This window comes from Lemur catta, chromosome 1 (genome assembly GCF_020740605.2).
Source record: "Lemur catta isolate mLemCat1 chromosome 1, mLemCat1.pri, whole genome shotgun sequence".
NCBI classification, from domain to species: domain Eukaryota; kingdom Metazoa; phylum Chordata; class Mammalia; order Primates; family Lemuridae; genus Lemur; species Lemur catta.
In genome coordinates this window covers 95,338,353-95,356,853 of record NC_059128.1, presented here as the reverse complement: position 1 = coordinate 95,356,853, position 18,501 = coordinate 95,338,353, and the positions used below count along the sequence as shown (strand labels likewise).

The 18,501-nt window shown below is 42.8% G+C and overlaps 1 protein-coding gene across 1 annotated transcript; it reads left to right on the top strand.

The window, feature by feature from the left end:
- Nucleotides 1-222: 222 nt before the first annotated feature.
- PDCD7 (programmed cell death 7) lies at nucleotides 223-13,243 on the top strand. Its single transcript, XM_045540997.1, has 5 exons — nucleotides 223-1,234; nucleotides 3,431-3,569; nucleotides 9,070-9,306; nucleotides 9,571-9,658; nucleotides 11,376-13,243. Exons 1-5 carry the CDS (start codon nucleotides 230-232, stop codon nucleotides 11,497-11,499), a joined length of 1,593 nt encoding a protein of 530 aa, XP_045396953.1. The 5' UTR covers nucleotides 223-229; the 3' UTR covers nucleotides 11,500-13,243.
- Nucleotides 13,244-18,501: the final 5,258 nt, after the last annotated feature.

The following is an 18,501-nucleotide window of genomic DNA, read 5'->3' as shown; positions in this document are numbered from 1 at the left end:
AAGTCTCAAATCTTCAGGACAACCTTTCCCAACCTCTTTGACTATATCAAGTATTCACTGCACATCTACGTTTGCACGATTACTTGATTAATGTGTTTTCTTTACTAGACAGGTAGTTCCATGAGGAGAAAACCTGTATCTCTTAGTCCCGCTGTATGCGAAACGAGTAGCTCCACACCTAGAATGCTCAGTAAAAACAGTACTTATGAATTGAAGGATAGAAGGTTGAATGAACGCCCAACCGTGCACCGGGCTTTCCGGCGGCGCGTGTGTACTAGCGTCGCGCGTCCTAAGACATCACTTCCGCCCGGAAGACTCTCCTGGGGAACCACTCAGATTGCTGTCACTCCACAAGAGAATCTTCGTCGGCAACATGGCCCTGCCGCCTTTCTTCGCCCCGGGTCGCCCGGGCCCGCCGCCTCCGCAGCCGCCGCCTCCCGCTCCCTTCGGCTGCCCGCCACCGCCGCTGCCCTCCCCGGCTTTCCCGCCGCCTCTTCCCCAGCGGCCCGGCCCTTTTCCGGGGGCCTCCGCCCCCTTCCTCCAGCCTCCGCTGGCTCTGCAGCCCCGGGCCCCCGGGGAAGCTTCCGGCGGCGGCGGCGGCGGGGCCTTTTACCAGGTGCCGCCGCCGCCACTGCCTCCGCCGTTGCCCCAGTGCCGGCCCTTCCCGGGGACCGACGCCGGCGAGCGCTCGCGGCCGCCGCCTCCCGGCCCGGGGCCGCCATGGAGCCCGCGCTGGCCTGAGGCGCCGCCGCCGTCCGACGTGCTCGGGGACGCGGTCCTCCAGCGCCTGCGCGACCGGCAGTGGCTGGAGGCGGTGTTCGGGACCCCGCGACGGGCCTGCCCGGTGCCGCAGCGCGCGCACGCCGGGCCCAGCCTAGGCGAGGTGCGCGCGCGGTTGCGCGGGATTCTGCGCCTGGTGCGGCGGCTCCGCGGCCTGAGTCAGGCCCTGCGCGAGGCCGAGGCCGACGGCGCGGCCTGGGCCCTGCTGCATGCCCAGGCCGCGCCGCTGCGCGCCGAACTGGCGGAGCGGCTGCAGCCGCTAACCCAGGCCGCCTATGTGGGCGAGGCGCGGCGGAGGCTGGAGAGGGTCCGGCGCCGCCGGCTGAGGCTTGGCGAGAGGGCCCGGGAACGCGAGGCCGAGCGGGAGGAGGAGGTCGCGCGGGCAGCGGAACGCGAGCAGGAGATTGACCGCTGGAGGGTGAAATGTGTGCAGGAGGTGGAGGAGAAGAAGCGGGTGAGAGCAGCGGACGCTCATGGGGTTAGGGATGATGATGGTTGGAACCTGAAGCGGCGTGAGACTTTAAGCTGTCATTTTCCAGGGCTAAGCCTCTGTTTCGTTATCGGTAAAATAAAATGATAGATAGTATTTCCACCTCATACCTCTATGTTAATTGCGTGTTGATGATGTATGATACGCAAAACAAAAGCACTAGGTGCGCTGTAAAGTTCTGTAAACACAAAGTATAAGATTACACGGTGGCATTGCAGGAATGACAGGTCTTCTCTATCCTGCGCCAACTTCTGTCCACTTACTAACATTCATTAACATTCTGGGTCCTTGTGTCTTGTACTGCCCTAGGTGATTTTAAGAATACAAAATATAAAGAGCTTGGGGGCCCTACTTCAAGGAGTAAATACCCCAATTGGCTGATAAGGCATTTTTTTTTTTTTTTTTTGGTAAAGAGACAGAGTCTAATTTTGCCGCCCAGGCTGGAATATAGTGGTGTAATCATAGCTCATTGCTGCCTGGAACTCCTGGCTCCAGCAATCTTCCTGTGTCTTCCGGAGTAGCAGGGACTACAGGCAGGTGCTGCTATGCCCAGCTAACTTTTAAATTTTTTGTAGAGATGGAATCTCCCTGTGTTCCCCAGGCTGGTCTCAAACTCCTGGCTTTGAGCCACCCTCCCATCTGCAGAACCTGGGGATATGAGGGTTAAAACTTGTAAACAGCTGTTTGTGCTTTTGAGCACTTACTATCGTATAAACTAGGAGCTATGCTAGAGTCCTTACGTGTATCAGATCTTGAATCTTTATAACAGCCCAGAGAAGTAGGAGGTATTATCCAAGTTTTACAGATTAGGAAACTGAGGGATAGAGAGATTAACTTGCCAACAATTATACAACCAGTTTGTGGCAGTTTCACTTCATATTTGAGCCCAGGTTGTCTGATTCCAAAGCCTGTTGATCTCAAGCTCTTATGTAGGGCCAGGGTGAAACTGGAAATTGTTCGAATAGTTGTTTAAGGCATTGTTAACTTTGAGTGCCTCTGGTGTTCTCTTACCTCCTCCCTCCACTCTCTGCAATCAGCTAATGTCTTCTGCTGTCTGCCACTGCCCTAGAGTCTGAAATAACTTTGCTGTGAAGTGTATTGATGGCAGACTTTCTCATTGCACAATCAGGAATATCACTGCTTTAAAGGAGAATGCCTGGAGAGGCAACACTTTAACCTGAGGGAGTGTGGGTCAATTCAGCAGACGTTTAATGAGGGCCCATGTTGTGCCAGGCCTAGTGCTGAATGGTGGGGATAGACATAGCCTTGTTCTTAAGGGGCTTAGAGCCCCATGGAAGATCATGTCAGTATAGCATGGTGTGTGTTAGGATTTCAACTGTAGGTGCTGTAGGAGCCCAAAGAAGGGATATGTAATCCATTGGGGGAAAGCTTTCTGGATGTTATAGTGACATCTGAGCTGAATCGTGAGGGAAGTATCAAAGCCAAGTGAAGGCAAAATGAGCAGTTCCAGGCAGAGGGAATACTTAGACAGTGAAACAGGTTGGTATTGGCTGTAATGGTGGAATTACAGGCACTTATTTGACAGATGGAAGAGAGAACTTTAGACAAGAGGATCCTCTCTACCACCCATGGCGAGGATATTGGCCATGGAGTCGCATGAGGAGTGGCTTGAGGAACTGGGTTATTGACTCTGCATGTGAACCAACTCAAGAAGAGTAGGATAGTGATCTTCAAATGTTTGGAAGGTCACGTGGAAGAAATCCTTGAGACCTTAGAGCAGGAGAGTACAAACTGCATAGATTATCACTAAGAGACTTTTGTGGAGTTCTTGGCCTTTCCAACTCCATTCCTTCCTTGGGAGTCTGTGTTTTTAACAGAAGAGTCCCAACTTAACAAGGTAAGTGGGACACAGATACTCCCGGGACCACACTTTGAGAGATACTCAGGAAGAAACAAAAACCAGTGCTTATGTGGAAGCTGCAGAGCAGACAAGTTCTCCTTTAAGATGAGAGTTATACCACCAGTAGAGGGGATAATTCCTTGGCTAGAGGGGAGTTGTGTAACACCCAGGAAATTGGGATGTAGATTCAGTAGAGTCTCTTGTAACGCTGATCCTTTGAAATCTAACCACCAGGCAGCTGTTCTGTACTGTGAGGTTGTTCCTAAAACTAGGTCTTGTGTGCTTTGTTTGTCTTCCAGGAGCAGGAACTCAAAGCTGCTGCTGATGGCGTATTATCTGAAGTGAGGAAAAAACAAGCAGACACCAAAAGAATGATAGACATTCTTCGGGCTTTGGAGAAACTGAGGAAACTGAGGAAAGAGGCTGCAGCGAGGAAAGGTAACTGTGAATTTGCATTTCTTCCCTTTCTTTACCCTAGTGCCTTCCTACTCCAAATATTATTAAAGGGAAAGTAGTTGAAACTTCGTTATTTTCACCCTGTAGCGTAACTGGCCTTGTCAGCAGTCACCCAGAAGTTTTGAAGCAGGAAGCCTCAGATCTTTAGCCTTTGGTAACTAAGGTTGAAGGTTGGAAAGAGAGGCAGATGCGGGAACCCCCTCCACTACCTTCCCTTTGACTCATCATTCCTACCCTAGGCATTCCTGTTCATGCTTGTCTGAATGTGCTTGCCGTGGTTGGTCAACGTTGCCCAGGGGCCAAGCTGAAAGCTTTCCTACCCTTACTTGATGCACCAGAAAGTTTTGATTCAGATACATTTCAAACCTGAATTATTGCAATTTGAAGGGGTATGAATAGTTGGACAGTGCAGGGAGTGCCTTGCAGAGTGCATAGATGTTCCCAGCTTCCCTGCATGTCACTTTTGTACTCAGTAGACCTCACTGGTCTCCTCTTGCCTCTAGAGGAAGCACCACAGGTAGTCCAAGTCTCTTCACTAAAGTTTGTTCCAGCCATGCTGGTTTTCTAGAAGTTACCCAGTTGTGCTTTCCATTTGCCTGTCTGGACCTTTGCTCTTGTGGGCCCTGAGTCCCATCTTTGCCATTTTAAGATCTCACTATCCTTCAAAACCAAACACAGAGGCAGGATTCTTCATTCTTCTCTGATCTGGGTTGAGGTGACCTCCTATTCCTTCTCACTTGCGTCTGGTTTGGACCACATGCTGCTGCCTTATGTAGTAGATTGTAGGCCCTGGCATTCACCAGAGATATTTGAGAGTACACAAATTAGCAAATGCCACTCTAGCAAATAATTTCCCCTGTGTGGTTTATAATATAAACGAAAACTGATTCTTTTAGACTCTTAATAAAGTTTTGTTGGAACGTGACTATCGTGCGTTCGCCCAGGCTCAGTCACTACGTAAGTGATTGGCTTCTGTGTGCCAGCCTTCAGTGTGGCTAATGCACATTTTCAGGCCTCAGAATCAAATGACCCCACTGTAGTACTTTTAGGGCACTAAAAGGCAGAAGTAAGTCAAAAGGGAGTTAGCATCGGCTGTGTCTATCCATCTCTCTTACTAGAATACAAAACCTGAGGGTTACTATTTAATATTCCCCCATCCCACCTCCTCTATGAGGTGAGTGCTCAGTAAACCTTTGCCAAGTGGATTTACCAACATTTCTCAATATTAGTCTTCTTCACTTTGATCCAAAAGAAGGAGGGAATTATAGGAGAATTATGATCTACAAAAGTTATCAGCCTCTGGAGTTAACTGACTTGAATGTAAAATGATTTGGTAACTAGCAGTTGGTTACACACGTACTTAAGCAGAAAACAGCTTTCTAACTTCCCTCTTGAAGATGTGTGTACTCTGAGCAAGTGCTGAGAGATGCGGCTGGTTATGTAAGCAGGCCACGTTGCAAACTGTCTTATGGGCCAGTCTAGAGTTTTTATCTATGCCTATAGCTGTGGGGAACTACTGAAAATTTTTAAGTGGAGTGAAATGATGACAAAGATCAGTGAGTGCCAGCAGAGCAGAGAAAGATTTGGAGCATCTGGGGAGAGGGAGCAGGGGAGAGAGACTGGAAAAGCTATTGTAGTCTGGGCAGGGATAGTATGGGAGCATGAGCTAAGAGCCAGTGTATTGGAGAAAAGTAAAGGAATTTAATAGATAATAAATAAAATATAGAATAAAGGGGGGTTGTATATACATGTAAATAAGTATCTTAGGGGAGCCGAAGGGTAAAAAATGACTTCCAGGTTCTAGCCTGGTCTCCTGAATGAGTGAGGATACCATTCCAATTGCGCAGGAAAACAGAGGAGGAGGAAAAGGCTTGTGCTTGACCAGTTCATTTTGGGGCCTGTTGAGTTTGAGGTGCCTGGGGTGCCTGGGGTACATTCTGGATAAGAGTTCATCGGCATGTAGCCGTGAGTTGGAATGACCTTAAGGAGTTTGTATAGCATGAGATGAGGGCAAAAAGAAAATCATAAGGAATGTCAAAATCAAGGCAGATGAAGAAGAGACTACAAAAGACACCAAGAGAGATCAGAGACATAAGAGGAAAAGGTAGACTCCTGGAGGAAGAGGTAGACCCTTTACCTCCTTCTGGAAAGTGGCAAATACTCGGAGAGATTGTGTGGTCTTAGAAAGTTACTCAAACTTCTCTGCATCTTGGTTTCCTTATCCATAAAAAGGAGATAATGGTAGTACCTACCCATGGAGTGTTGTGAGGATTACATTAGGAAATATGTATAAAGTACTTAAAACAGTCCTGGCACATAGTAAATGCTATATGTAAGTTTTGGTGAAGCTGACAAACAGGTCTCTGGGGAGAAGGAACTATTAATAAAAGTACTGGAGGGGCCAGGCGTGGTGGCTCATGCCTGTAATCCTAGCACTCTGGGAGGCTGAGGCGGGTGGATCACTCAAGGTCAGGAGTTCGAGACCAGCCTGAGCAAGAGCGAGACCCCGTCTCTACTAAAAAATAGAAAGAAATGATCTGGACAACTAAAAATATATATAGAAAAAAAAAATTAGCTGGGCATAGTGGCACATGCCTGTAGTCCCAGCTACTCGGGAGGCTGAGGCAGAAAGATTGCTTAAGCCCAGGAGTTTGAGGTTGCTGTGAGCTAGGCTGACGCCACGGCACTCTAGCCTGGGCAACAGAGCGAGACTCTGTCTAAAAAAAAACCAAAGTACTGGAGGGGGAGAAAGTTGTAGTCGGAGAAGAGAATAATTGAGTTTAAGACTTTATAGAGGTGGAAGGTTTTTTCTGAACGTGCCAAGGTCCAAAGACTGGATGAGGCCCCAAGGTATGTGTGGCTGAAGGGGAATAGAGGCAAAGGCATTGGTGTCTAGGCTGTGGGACTAGGGGAATGAGTGTTAGACGTAGAGGGAACCTAGACGGTGCCAGTACGTGGGGTCAAGAGGAAGACTGGATAAGGAATGCCATTTCCAAGGGGCTGTGTCAGGTTGACCAGGGAGTGATCAACGAGGGGTTGAGGGAGACGTGGGTGGGTGGCCCAGGTCCAGCAGCCTGAGATGGGAGCAAGCCACATCTCCTCATGGGCTCTGCAGGCACTTAAGGGCTGATGAAGTGTCTGTGTATTTTTGCTGTATGAGCAGATTTTCGTAGTTACAACAGAGACTGAATGGCTTACGAAGCCTAAAATATTTACAATCTGTAAAGGTAAAGAAATGAAACAAAACCATGAAATTATTACAAAGCAACAGTGACAGCTTAAATTTGTCCGCGTATAAAAATTTTGTGTGTACTTGGAAAATATTAGCCTGTCAACTTAGCAGAAGATGAATTTGAGTTGTAGAGTTCCCATAGTTGAGAATGAGTGACTGTAAACCTGTTCAAACAAAGCAGTTATGAAAAATGATCTGGAGAAATATTAGCATTGAAGGTGAAGGTAGGAGAGTTCCACAATCACTTATCTCTAGTGGTTGAAGGAGAAAAGAATCGTACCTGCAAATTAAAACTTCACAAGTGATAGAACTACTAAACTTGAGGAACCACTATTTTATACCATTTTTTCAGCCAAAATTGAAAACTGAGTGCTCAAAGCTGGCAATATTGTACTTCACAGGTGGCAGCATAAATTATTAAAACCCTGTTGAAAATCGTTTATTCATTGAAGAATTATTAATTACCTTCTCTGTGTCAAGTGTTAGGTAACTGTGTAAATGTATAGCTCTTTTAGGAAGCAGTTTAGTGCCACATTTTGATAGTCTTGAAAGTATCCATAAACATTTTCACTCTTGAGAATTTTTCCTATAGAAATAATCCATAGGAAGGAAAAAAATAACATGCTCAAGAGTATTCATGTAGCATTATATAATAATGGGACACTTGGAATACCTTAAGTGTCCAGAAGTAGATACTTAAGAGTTTGTTAAGTATATTATGATACATTGATTTGATGGAATAGGACAGAACCATTAAATAGTAATGAAGACTGGAAAAGAATAGAGAATCAACATGAGGATGTGGAAATTACATACATATTATGCTGAACTGTATGAACTTGCTAATATATGGACAAAAAGTCAAGAAGAGAACATGGGAAAATAATTTTTTTTTTTTAATAGAGATGGGGTATCACTCTTGCTCAGGCTGGTCTCCAGCTCCTGAGCTCAAGTGATCCTCCTGCCTCGGCCTCCCAGAGTGCTAGGATTACAGGCATGAGCCACCAAGCCCGGCCAAAAATGGTTGATTGTAGTAGTGAGATTAGGATTTTCTTCTTCTTTATATCTGGTATTGCTAAAATGCTTGGGTAATAAATACACTTTCCTTTAAAATCTTCAAGGACTCAGCATTTTGGGAGGCCGAGGTGAGAGGATTCCTTGAGGCCAGGAGTTCTAGACCAGCCTGACCCCATCTCTAAAAAAAATTTAAAAAGTAGCTGGGCATGGTGGCGCAAGCCTGTAGTCCCAACTGCTCAGGATCACTTGAGTCCAGGAGTTCGAGGCTGCACTGAGCTATGATTGGGCCACTGTACTCCAGCCTGAGAGACAGAGTGAGACCCCATGTCTGAATAAAGAAATCAGCCAATCAATCAATCAACCTCCAAGGACTAACAGGATAGATCACACTCACATTACTCTGCATTGGATCACCTAGCAGATTTAGCAGCTTTTATATTATAGGGCCATTACGGTTGTGCGTGCAGAACTGTAGTCCACTCAAGTATTCATTAAATTTAGATTGTTTTTCCCTGTGAAACTGTATGAAAAATTTCACACAAAAGTAGAACACCTAAGTACCCATGATCAACTACGATGCCATTATCACACCAAAAAAATAGCAGTAATTCTTTGATATCACCTAATAAGCAGTCTGTAATCAAATTTTCCCAATTGTGGCTTTAGCCATGTTGGCAGCTGACCTCACAAGTTAATCAGGGTGACAACAATCTCAGTTTTCCTCGGACTGAGAGGTTTCCTGGGACATGGGGCTTTTAGTGCCAAAAGTAGGCATACTGAAACAGTTGGTCACCCTGCTGTCAGCAGCAGATCAGTGTGGTTAAGTATATCTTCTTAACCATCCAAGTGTGCCTTCCCAAAATTCAGAGTCAGAGGGAGAATTGTTAATTAGTTAGGTCTGGGAATTGATAATTAGGGAATTTCACGAACAATGAAGTTAAGACAAGTTCCTCCCTTTAGTGAGTTCACTGTCCCAAGTGGAGAATCAAACCATTAGAAAGAAAGAAAGTCAAAAGTTAAGTGGTGTGATCTAGAAGGAGGACTTAGAGAGAGTCAGGGTAGGGTCAGTAATGAGAAATTCAAAAAGATCAGATTGAGCCTTAAAGATTGGGTAGATTCCAAATTCTAAGCAAATTTATACCATAGGTAGGACTTTGAGTCTGCTCATTAGAACATGGATTTGGGGATAACAACAAGTTGAATCTAAAATGCCATTTGGCTCTTTTTATGCAGGGGTCTGTCCTCCAGCCTCCGCAGATGAGACTTTCGAGCATCATCTTCAGCGTCTGAGAAAACTCATTAAAAAACGCTCTGAACTGTATGAAGCTGAAGAGAGAGCCCTTAGAGTTATGTTGGAAGGAGAACAAGAGGAAGAGAGGAAAAGAGAATTGGAAAAGAAACAGAGAAAAGAAAAAGAGAAATTTTTGCTTCAGAAACGTGAAATTGAGTCCAAGTTATTTGGGGATCCAGGTAAGTCTCTCCGTGACCAGTGGAGAAAAGGAAAATACTACATTGACAGCTGTTGCCATGGGTGATCTCAACTTAATCTAAGAGGTGGTAGGTGACAAATGACACCTTTAGATTTGAAACTCTAAACTGGATCATGGAACCTGTGGCTACAGATGAAATGCATTTGATCACGTTGTCATAATCATAGGCTCAGCCCCCTTGCCTTGAGAAACACACTCTAGATATCAAGTAGGATGATGTGGTACTGTGCTTTTTCTCTTTCAGACGAGTTCCCACTTGCTCACCTCTTGCAGCCTTTCCGACAGTATTACCTCCAAGCTGAGCACTCCCTGCCCGCGCTCATCCAGATCAGGTCAGAGGGGCTGGCTATCTGTGTTGCCTTTCCCTTAGGTCGCAAGAAGTGCTTGATGAGGTGCTTGCGTTGTTGACGTCTATTACCGTATCTTTTTTTTTTTAAGTTCCTAATGGGTTTATAATGTTTCCAAGTTTCAAGGATGCTGCCTACATCTTGTTTGGTCGTCATTAATCCTTGAAAAATAGATGTCCCTATTTTAACAGGTGAAGAAACTGAAACTCAGGCTGTGACTTGCCCTTTTGTATTTTCTCATGTTATACCTGTTATGTAGATTTAAAGCATTGGCTTCCTTTTTCTAATTCTCTAATGGTGCTAACCAGACCCAGGAAAAGAAACCCTCCCCTGTGTACTTGCCTATGGAAACTGCTTAAGACCCATGCTGACTTCTGAGCTTTTATAGGTCAAAGCCCGGTAACCTGGAAACAAGGAGCCTCATCTGAATCAACAGTTACTAATGAGCTGGGTAGTTTTCAGCTCTCTGTGTCTCACTTTCCTCACCTGTAAAATGAAGATGATGGGCTAGAATGTGGCCTTCAAACATTAGCAGCAGCACTCTTCTTGAGTGCTGTCTTGTGAGAAATCAATATGTATAACAAATTGAATGAATGGGTTCCCCAGGCAGTTTAAATCTGTGGTTTCCTGTAAGTACTTTGTTGTTTCTAGACTCCCCCAAACATCCACTTGGGGCCTAGGGGTCTTTAAAGTATGGTTTCTAAATCACCAAACTAAGTGATCTCTGAGTTCCCTTCCAAATTCAACAATTTGTGATTCTCATGCAAAAATGCTCTTTAGCATACCAAGTTAATGTTCTGGGGAAAGTTTATTTTTGGCTAATATATAAGTTTTAGCTTTAAACATAAGTACAGTTGATTCTCATTATTCATGGCAGGTATGTTCTATAATGTCCCAGAAAACACTGAATTGCAGAATACTAAACCATTACTCCTAAAGGAAACATAGGGTTAGGTAGATTCCTGTGAGCCCTTGGTCACAACATTTTTGTCAGCTGATCAATACCTTGTTTTATGTGTGTTTCTGTTTAAAGACACCTTATTTAATATATGTTGTTGATTCATTAACATTGAACTCACAGTTATAGAACTATAACTCATGCCTGTATGACGCTTATCCAACATACTTTCTACACAAGGCACACCACAGCCGCCTTGCACTTAGGAACACTGCACTTAGGGGGGCTATTTTAAACAGTGAAATTATCAATGAAAAGTACAGAAATGTGAAAAACATGGCATTAAATAGACCAAGAAAAGGGCACTAGTTTATAGTATGAACTGAAAACAAGAAGGCAGAGGGAGTATTGTCTTCCTCAACTGGGAAGGTACATTTTGATGACTCACATTTTTTGCCGCTTTGCACATTTGCAAGTGACTGTGAAAGCACCACAAGTGATGACTTGAGGGTTACAAATAAATTTTAATGAGTAGGTAAATATGCAAATACAGAATCTGCAAATAATGAGGGTCGACTGTATAATTATTTAGTTATCCACAAAATTATAAGGTCTTCAGAGTTTTTCCCTTTGTGTGCATTTAAGAAATATAACTTTTGCATAATTTCTAATAATCAGGTTCTATAGCTAATTAGTACATCAGTCATTTGAAAACTAAGTACTAGCAATAGAATACTTAGTTGCTAAACATCTTGCTTGGAATAAAACAGAAATAAACAGTTGTTCTACAATGTTCTTATTAAGGCATGATTGGGATCAGTACCTGGTGCCATCTGATCATCCCAAAGGCAACTTCGTTCCCCAAGGATGGGTCCTTCCCCCGCTCCCCAGCAACGACATCTGGGCAACTGCTATTAAGCTCCATTAGTAAAGATGCTCCAGGAGTGTGGTCCAGCCAGCGCTGTTTCCAGCTCTAAATATTAGCGATGCTGCCATCTTGTGCTGTACACTAAATCACAACTTCTAAACTCCATGTGGCATTGCCCTGTCCTGACGTTATGCTTTCTTTCTGTGCTCTGTGCTAGCCAGAGGTGCCTCTTGAATCAGGAGATTAATATGGTTCTTCAGGAAAGAACTTAGGTGAACTGAGGTTATTACCACAAGAAGTGACCTTGGTTTACCACATTTGCCTCTGTTTTAAGGGGCTTGGTCCAGAATGACTTGTTAATTTGCTCTAACTTCTTTGTGTGGTGATGGGTAAGTACACTCAGTTCACTCAGATACTCAATACAGATGTGCACTGATTTGATTTAGCAGCCCTTCCACCAATAGTAAATATGAAAGCAAGCTTGATGCAAAACCTCCTTACCCTTCCTACCCAAAGAGCCCTTTAACTTCCAGGAGGAAAGTTCAAAAATGCTTTATCTTCAGTTTTGTTAATCTCAGTTTTGGTGCAGCTTGGAAGGCTGCTAGTTAGGAAGATGGCAGTGACTGCAGGCTGGGTTGTCAGAACAGGTGGTGGCCTAGTCTTAGTACTCATGTGAACTCAGAAAATCTAAAGAGTACCTGTCCCTAAATTGGATTGTGTCTTAATGGACGAAGGCTGTATTTTCGTCATGTTAGAAGGAACCTAATGAAAGCCCCTGTTTTTTAAATTCTTAGGGGTCTAGTTCAGAATCCCCAAGGATGGAAATTTATTTCCATATGGGAGTGGGACCTTAACCTCACTCAGTCGCATTGTAGGAGCCAGTATAGCTGTGGAATTTTCTTGGGAACTCAAACTTCCAAAAGCATCCATGCAGTCAAAGCTGGGGAAGAAGCAAATAAAAGTAATATAATTTATTTTTTATATTCATTAATAAATGCTGTTGTGCTTGGAGATGATCAATCATATAACATGTCATTTTTTTCTTTTCTGTTTGGTTTGGTTTTTGCCAATTATTTTGCTATTTATATTTCTGAAAAATTAAATAAAAATCATTTTTATTTTTTAGTTTGAGCCTTTGCCCCCAATTTGTTACCTTCCAAATCACTTAACACACTTTCACATTGATGAAACACATTTTCACTCCAAAATTCAAATTTATTAAACAGGCATTTGCTGTAGGAAGGTGAATCTCAAACTCCAAACTCTGCAAAATCCAGTTCTGGTAAGCAGGAAAGGAAATCATCAACTTTGGAAATGATATTGTGTACTGTAGTTGGAAGCTTTTGGGACAGGATGCTGATGTCTTTGTCCCTTTTCCATTAATTTGTATTGTTTAATATATATATTATGCTTTATAGAGTTAACAAGGAATGAGGGCCACATGTCTCCAGCATGTATACTCAAGCTTATAATTCTTAGAATCTTATACGATGAGCCTCACATAACCACACAGCCCTGTGTGCCTTTTTGTTAGACATCTCCACCATTTGCTCTCTGATGAGATGCAGAAAGAGTAGAAATAAAAATATGAATTGTATGATGTATGTTTGGTGTCCAGACAGCCTTGCTACTACGACGTCTACATTGATGGGGACAGGGTGTGTGATGGAGGGACTGAGGAAAACTCAGGCAGCAGAGCCCAAGGGGAGGGTAGCATTTAACCACAGGTGGAGAAAAAACCCTTCCCTCTTTCCTCTCGTTTGGCCTCTGCAAGGTGTAAATAAAATAAGTATTATTTTTGTTGTTTGGTTGGTTTTTATTTTGTAAGCTTTTCCTGGTTTATTGCCTGTGGGTAGTGGCACCAGCCACTGATTCTTTACAGGGTTAGAAAGACTCAATAGTACCTTTAATGAATTGAACTTTTAAGAATATGAGCAGTATCGCGCCCGGGTGCGGTGGCTCACGCCTGTAATCCTAGCACTCTGGGAGGCTGAGACGGGCAGATTGTTTGAGCTCAGGAGTTCAAGACCAGCCTGAGCAAGAGCGAGACCCCGTCTCTACTAAAAATAGAAAAGAAATTATACGGACAGCTAAAATATATATATATATATATATATATATATATATATAGAAAAAATTAGCTGGGCATGGTGGCACATGCCTGTAGTCCCAGCTACTCGGGAGGCTGAGGCCGTAGGATTGCTCGAGCCCAGGAGTTTGAGGTTGCTGTGAGCTAGGCTGATGCCACGGCACTCTAGCCTGGGCAACAGAGTGAGACTCTTTCTCAAAAAAAAAAAAAAAAAAAAGAATATGAGCAGTATCATCATAATCTTACCCCACAGTCTTTTTTTTTTAAACTTACTATGGAAAATTTCAAATACATTCAAACATAAAGAGAATAACATAATTGTTTTCCATATACCCATCATCCCGTTTCAAATCATTGTCAACTCACGGCCAATCTTGTTTCATCTGTACATCCACCACTCACCCTGGATTATTTTGAAGCAAATCCCAGACATCAAATTACTTCATAAATATTTCAGTATCTAGCCTTAAACAGGTTTTAAAAAATTTAACCACAGGACCATTATCACATTTAAAGAAATGAATAACTCCTTAATATCACAAATACCCAGTCATTGTTCAAATTTCCCTATCTCATAAATGTTTTACATTTTGTTCAAGTCAGAATCTAAATACAGTCAATATGTTGTTGGTTGATGTGTGTTAAATTTCTGATAATCTCCAGGTCTCCTTCCTGTTCCCTCTCATGTACTTTTATACTCTGTCACTCTTTCTTTTTCCCTCGCAATTTATTTCTTGATGAAATAGTTTTCCTAAAGAGTTCCCACGGTCTTGGTCTTGCCAATTGCTTCCTTGTGATACCATATCCCTCCATGTATATCCTATAAGTTAGTGTTTAAACCAATATGGTAGCCACACACAGCTGTTGAGCACTTGAAATGTAACTAGTTTGGGATGTGCCATTGCATAGATGGTTCACATTATGTTTCTATTGGATAACACTGATCTAGAAACTTGATCACATTTAGATTGGAATTTTCCAGCAAGAATACTTCATAGATGTGATGTGCTCTTCCATTCAGGAGGCACTAATGTCTGGTTGTCTCTTTTTGTGATGTTAGCAGCCACTGATAAGACCTAGATTCATGAATTCATTGGGGCATTGAAAAATAGAGTTTAATTGTCATTGTTTAGTTATTAGCTGGAATACTTCTAAAAAGAGAAACTTCCCTTCATCAACTATGTGATTATCCTGGAGTACAATTTATATAGAAAAAGCAAGAGATAAATACTTGGTTCCCTTTATTTATTAGTTTTCAAAATAATGACCTGGTTCCCCACCATCCTCTAAAGGTAGACAATGAGTTTTGTTTTTAAGTATCATTATGAGTTTGTATCTTATATTGTTTTTGGTTCATTGTTAGCTTTATTATCTCATCTTTGGCCAATGGGAGCCTCTTCAGCTAAGCTCTTGAGTTCCCACACAATCCCAGTATTCTGTCCCAAGCTTCTCACATACATTTCCTCCCCCTGACCTGGAATCTATCATTTCTCCAACAAGCCCTGGTTACTGTTCAGTGGAGAAGGTATTTATAAGATTACAGCCTACATGATAGAAGTGCTTGTTATTGTTGGTTGATTCTTGTTCTTTTCAGTTAACAGAACCAGAAACTCCAATTCTGTTGAGCCTTCAGCCCTTTTCTAAATCATGTCTTTTTTACACATTACTTACATTCTTCATATGTGGAACATGAATGAATGAAAATAGAGAAATAAAATCATTCATAGACTCACCAGAAAGTTAACCAATTATATGTTGATTCATCATATTCTATATGCAAGATTATTCTTTTATTTCCTAGGAGGAGAGACCCTGGACTTGTGAAAAACTCTAACAAAAGCATATATTTTTAATAAATTAGGTAAATACAGGAGAGATTAGAAAGCTACGAGAGAAATAGATTAGTTATATGTTAAATACTAAGGATATTAAATCCAAGTAGCTGAGTTTATGATGTCAAAGAATTTGCTGCCACAAGCCAACCAAGTTAATCACTCTAAAACCATTCATGTTCCTGTGTCCACGTGACGTTTGTAACAAGAAGCTTAGCGAGGATTATACCATCTGTTGTAGCAATTCACTTCTACGTGCTTTGTCCACAGGGAAGTTCTGGCAATTACAAGGTAAGTACAAAGTATATCTTGTTCCATTTAAATAATATGCTATATATAAACAGAATGTGAATGCTATAAAGTATTAGTAGTGATTTGGGGAATAGTGATTAAATGAGACATTTCCAACGAAAAATGTTTTTAATGCTTAGAACCAATAAACTATTCCCATATAATGAGCTGCTTACCTTTGTGTGAATCCACACAGTAGTTCCTGACTTGCCACATCTGGCCACCCATGAAGAATTTGTTTCCAATGGAGATTCCATTTGCCTTTTGAAATAAACTTGGTTTCTGATAGTCCCTGAAACAAACATTGAGGTCTTTGAGGCAAGTGGTGGTAGAGGGCATGACCATGCAGAACAATAGACGCTTTGCTCAGCTTTATTCATCCATGCCTGCCAGAATCTGGGTACCAGGATTTGAACTGTTCTTTGGGAAATGGTCTTTAATTTGCCATTTTCCAGGTACTGCAGTAAGATGCTAGAGACATAAACAGGAAAAACAGGATTCCTGCCCTCCTGGAGTTTGAGTCTAGCGAGGAGAAGCTTAATGATTGATTATACAGATAATTAGTCATTAGTTATAGTTGTGGTAAGTGCCACAAGGAAAAGTACTTCCTAACCAATTTACATTTTTCATTATCCAAATATTTATTAAGTTCCTATTGAGGCTAAGCAAAATACCAAATACTCCCTAGCCTTATAGAAAATACAGGTTATGAGGAAGACATACTAATCCAGCAATCATTAAAATATGCTGAGTGCTTTGAAGGAAAGGCATAGTTCTATGAAATTATGAATTAGGATTTTTTTCCAAACAGGGTTCTGTAATACATTTTTAGGTGAAATAATAGAAAATATCTATGTAACATATAGTAATGGTAAGAGTCATTCATTTTACATATGTGTATGCTTGGTCACCAAGTGTACTATGGGTCACAGTAAAAAAAATTCTTGAGTGGTGGCATATACCTGTAGTCCCATAAATAAAAAATATTCCTGAAAGCCACCATGCTAGGTAAATCTAACCAAGTTTGGGGATCAGGGAAAGCTTTTTTGAGGAAGTGATGTTTCGGCTCTGCTCTGAAAAATGAACAGCTCTTAATACAGTTGTGGGGAAGAGACAGGGAAGAAGAACACAGCAAGTATCTGAAATAGCATATGCAAAGGCTCTGGTGGGCCAAGGGACCACAGCAGTTGAAGCTAACATGGCTGGAGTAAGATGGGCAGAGAGGAATCTGGGACCAGACATTGCAGAGCTTCAGAAGGAGTTTAATTTTTATTCTGAAAGCAGCCAGGAACCATTGAAGGATTTTAAGCAAGGAAGTGGCTTTAGTTCCGTGTTTTGAAATGATCCCTCTTGCCTTGGCATGTGGAACAGAATTGTAATAATAGAGCATGTGAAGATACATGCAGACCAGGTGTCCCAGTGAGAGATACTATAACAGGGGCGTGGATTCCCATGATAACAATGGAGACAGCGTGACGTGTCTGGATTCCAGAGGTTTGAGAGATAAAACTTGGCATGCATGGGTTTTGAGATGGGTGGTGGTAAAGGAGAGAAAAAGTGTCAGGGGTGAGTCCTCGTGTACCTGGCTCAATGTCACCATTCCTTGAGACAAGAAACCCTCTGGTGGGCAGAAGCAGTTTGGGAGAGAGAAAAATCAATTCACTTTTCATATGATGAGTTTGAGATAGCTTGGGAGAGATGCCTTGTAGGCAGTTATGAGTTTGCTCTCAGAAAAGAACTAGAGAATTTGTGTGAATCATAGGTAATTGAAGCTATGGGTAAGGATGAAGTCATTTAGGGAGTATTAATGCCATTGCCTGGGCTCCACCTAGACCAATTACCACAACTTCCACCCACCCCATTTCCAACACCTATGCTCAGATGCAACCAAATGGGCACAGACCCATGCACTGGTGTTTGGGAAGTCCTGAGTTACACAGTCTGGTGAAGCATGCACAGCCTTGCTTTGCTAAAGTTCCCACCCCACCCTACACCCTCAGGCCTATTACAAGCTTTCTCTACCACCTACTGAATAGTCAGCACTCTGCCTAAAGCTCAAAATCCTCCCCCATTATACCGCAGTCTACCCTTTCAATCTTGCCTCCCACTGCTTCCCAGCACAGGCCACTCACTCACTTGAGTCAAGCAGCTTCTCATCCCCTCACCCTGCAGCTTCCTGCCTCTGCTCCCTTGCTCAAGCTCTTCCTTCCCTGGAGTCTTGCTGTCCATCTGACCCTTTCCCTGCTCACAGACTGCTCCAGGGTCCAAGTCAAGTCCCATCTGTTTGCTGAAGCTTCTCTAACCCCCACAAGGATTAGAACACTCCTTTCCTCTGGAGAATGTTATCACTTAATACTCTGTACCTCTCATTTCATACTTAGCACTCGCTGAAAATATGTTCTAATTAGAGCATACCTTTCACTGTAGCCCTTGCCATTCTTAAGAGATATGTTGCCAGAATCCTCAAACTCTTAAATTATTCCAAAAGCAAGTATAGGGCTAAGTGAAGAATACCTACTAGGATGCAGATGCTGGGTGGAAGATAGAGGAGACAGGTGCCCTATACCTGCTAAGTAGATAGGCAGTTCACACCTAGTCTCAGTAAACTATGGCCCTTCCCCACAGCTCAGAATTCAAATGATAGCTGAAAATGTGAATAATAAATAAATCTGAGAATGCCAAAACTTGCTGAACTTTGCTGTGTCTCCTATAACACCCTCAAAGGTCCCCTATAAAAGAACTGGCTGATGAGGGAGATAATTTATTGGTTACACTGGGACCTGCCTGATCCTGTACCATGAAGGCAGCATGAAGAGCTGCTTCCTGACATGCAGTGAGACTGGCTCCAGG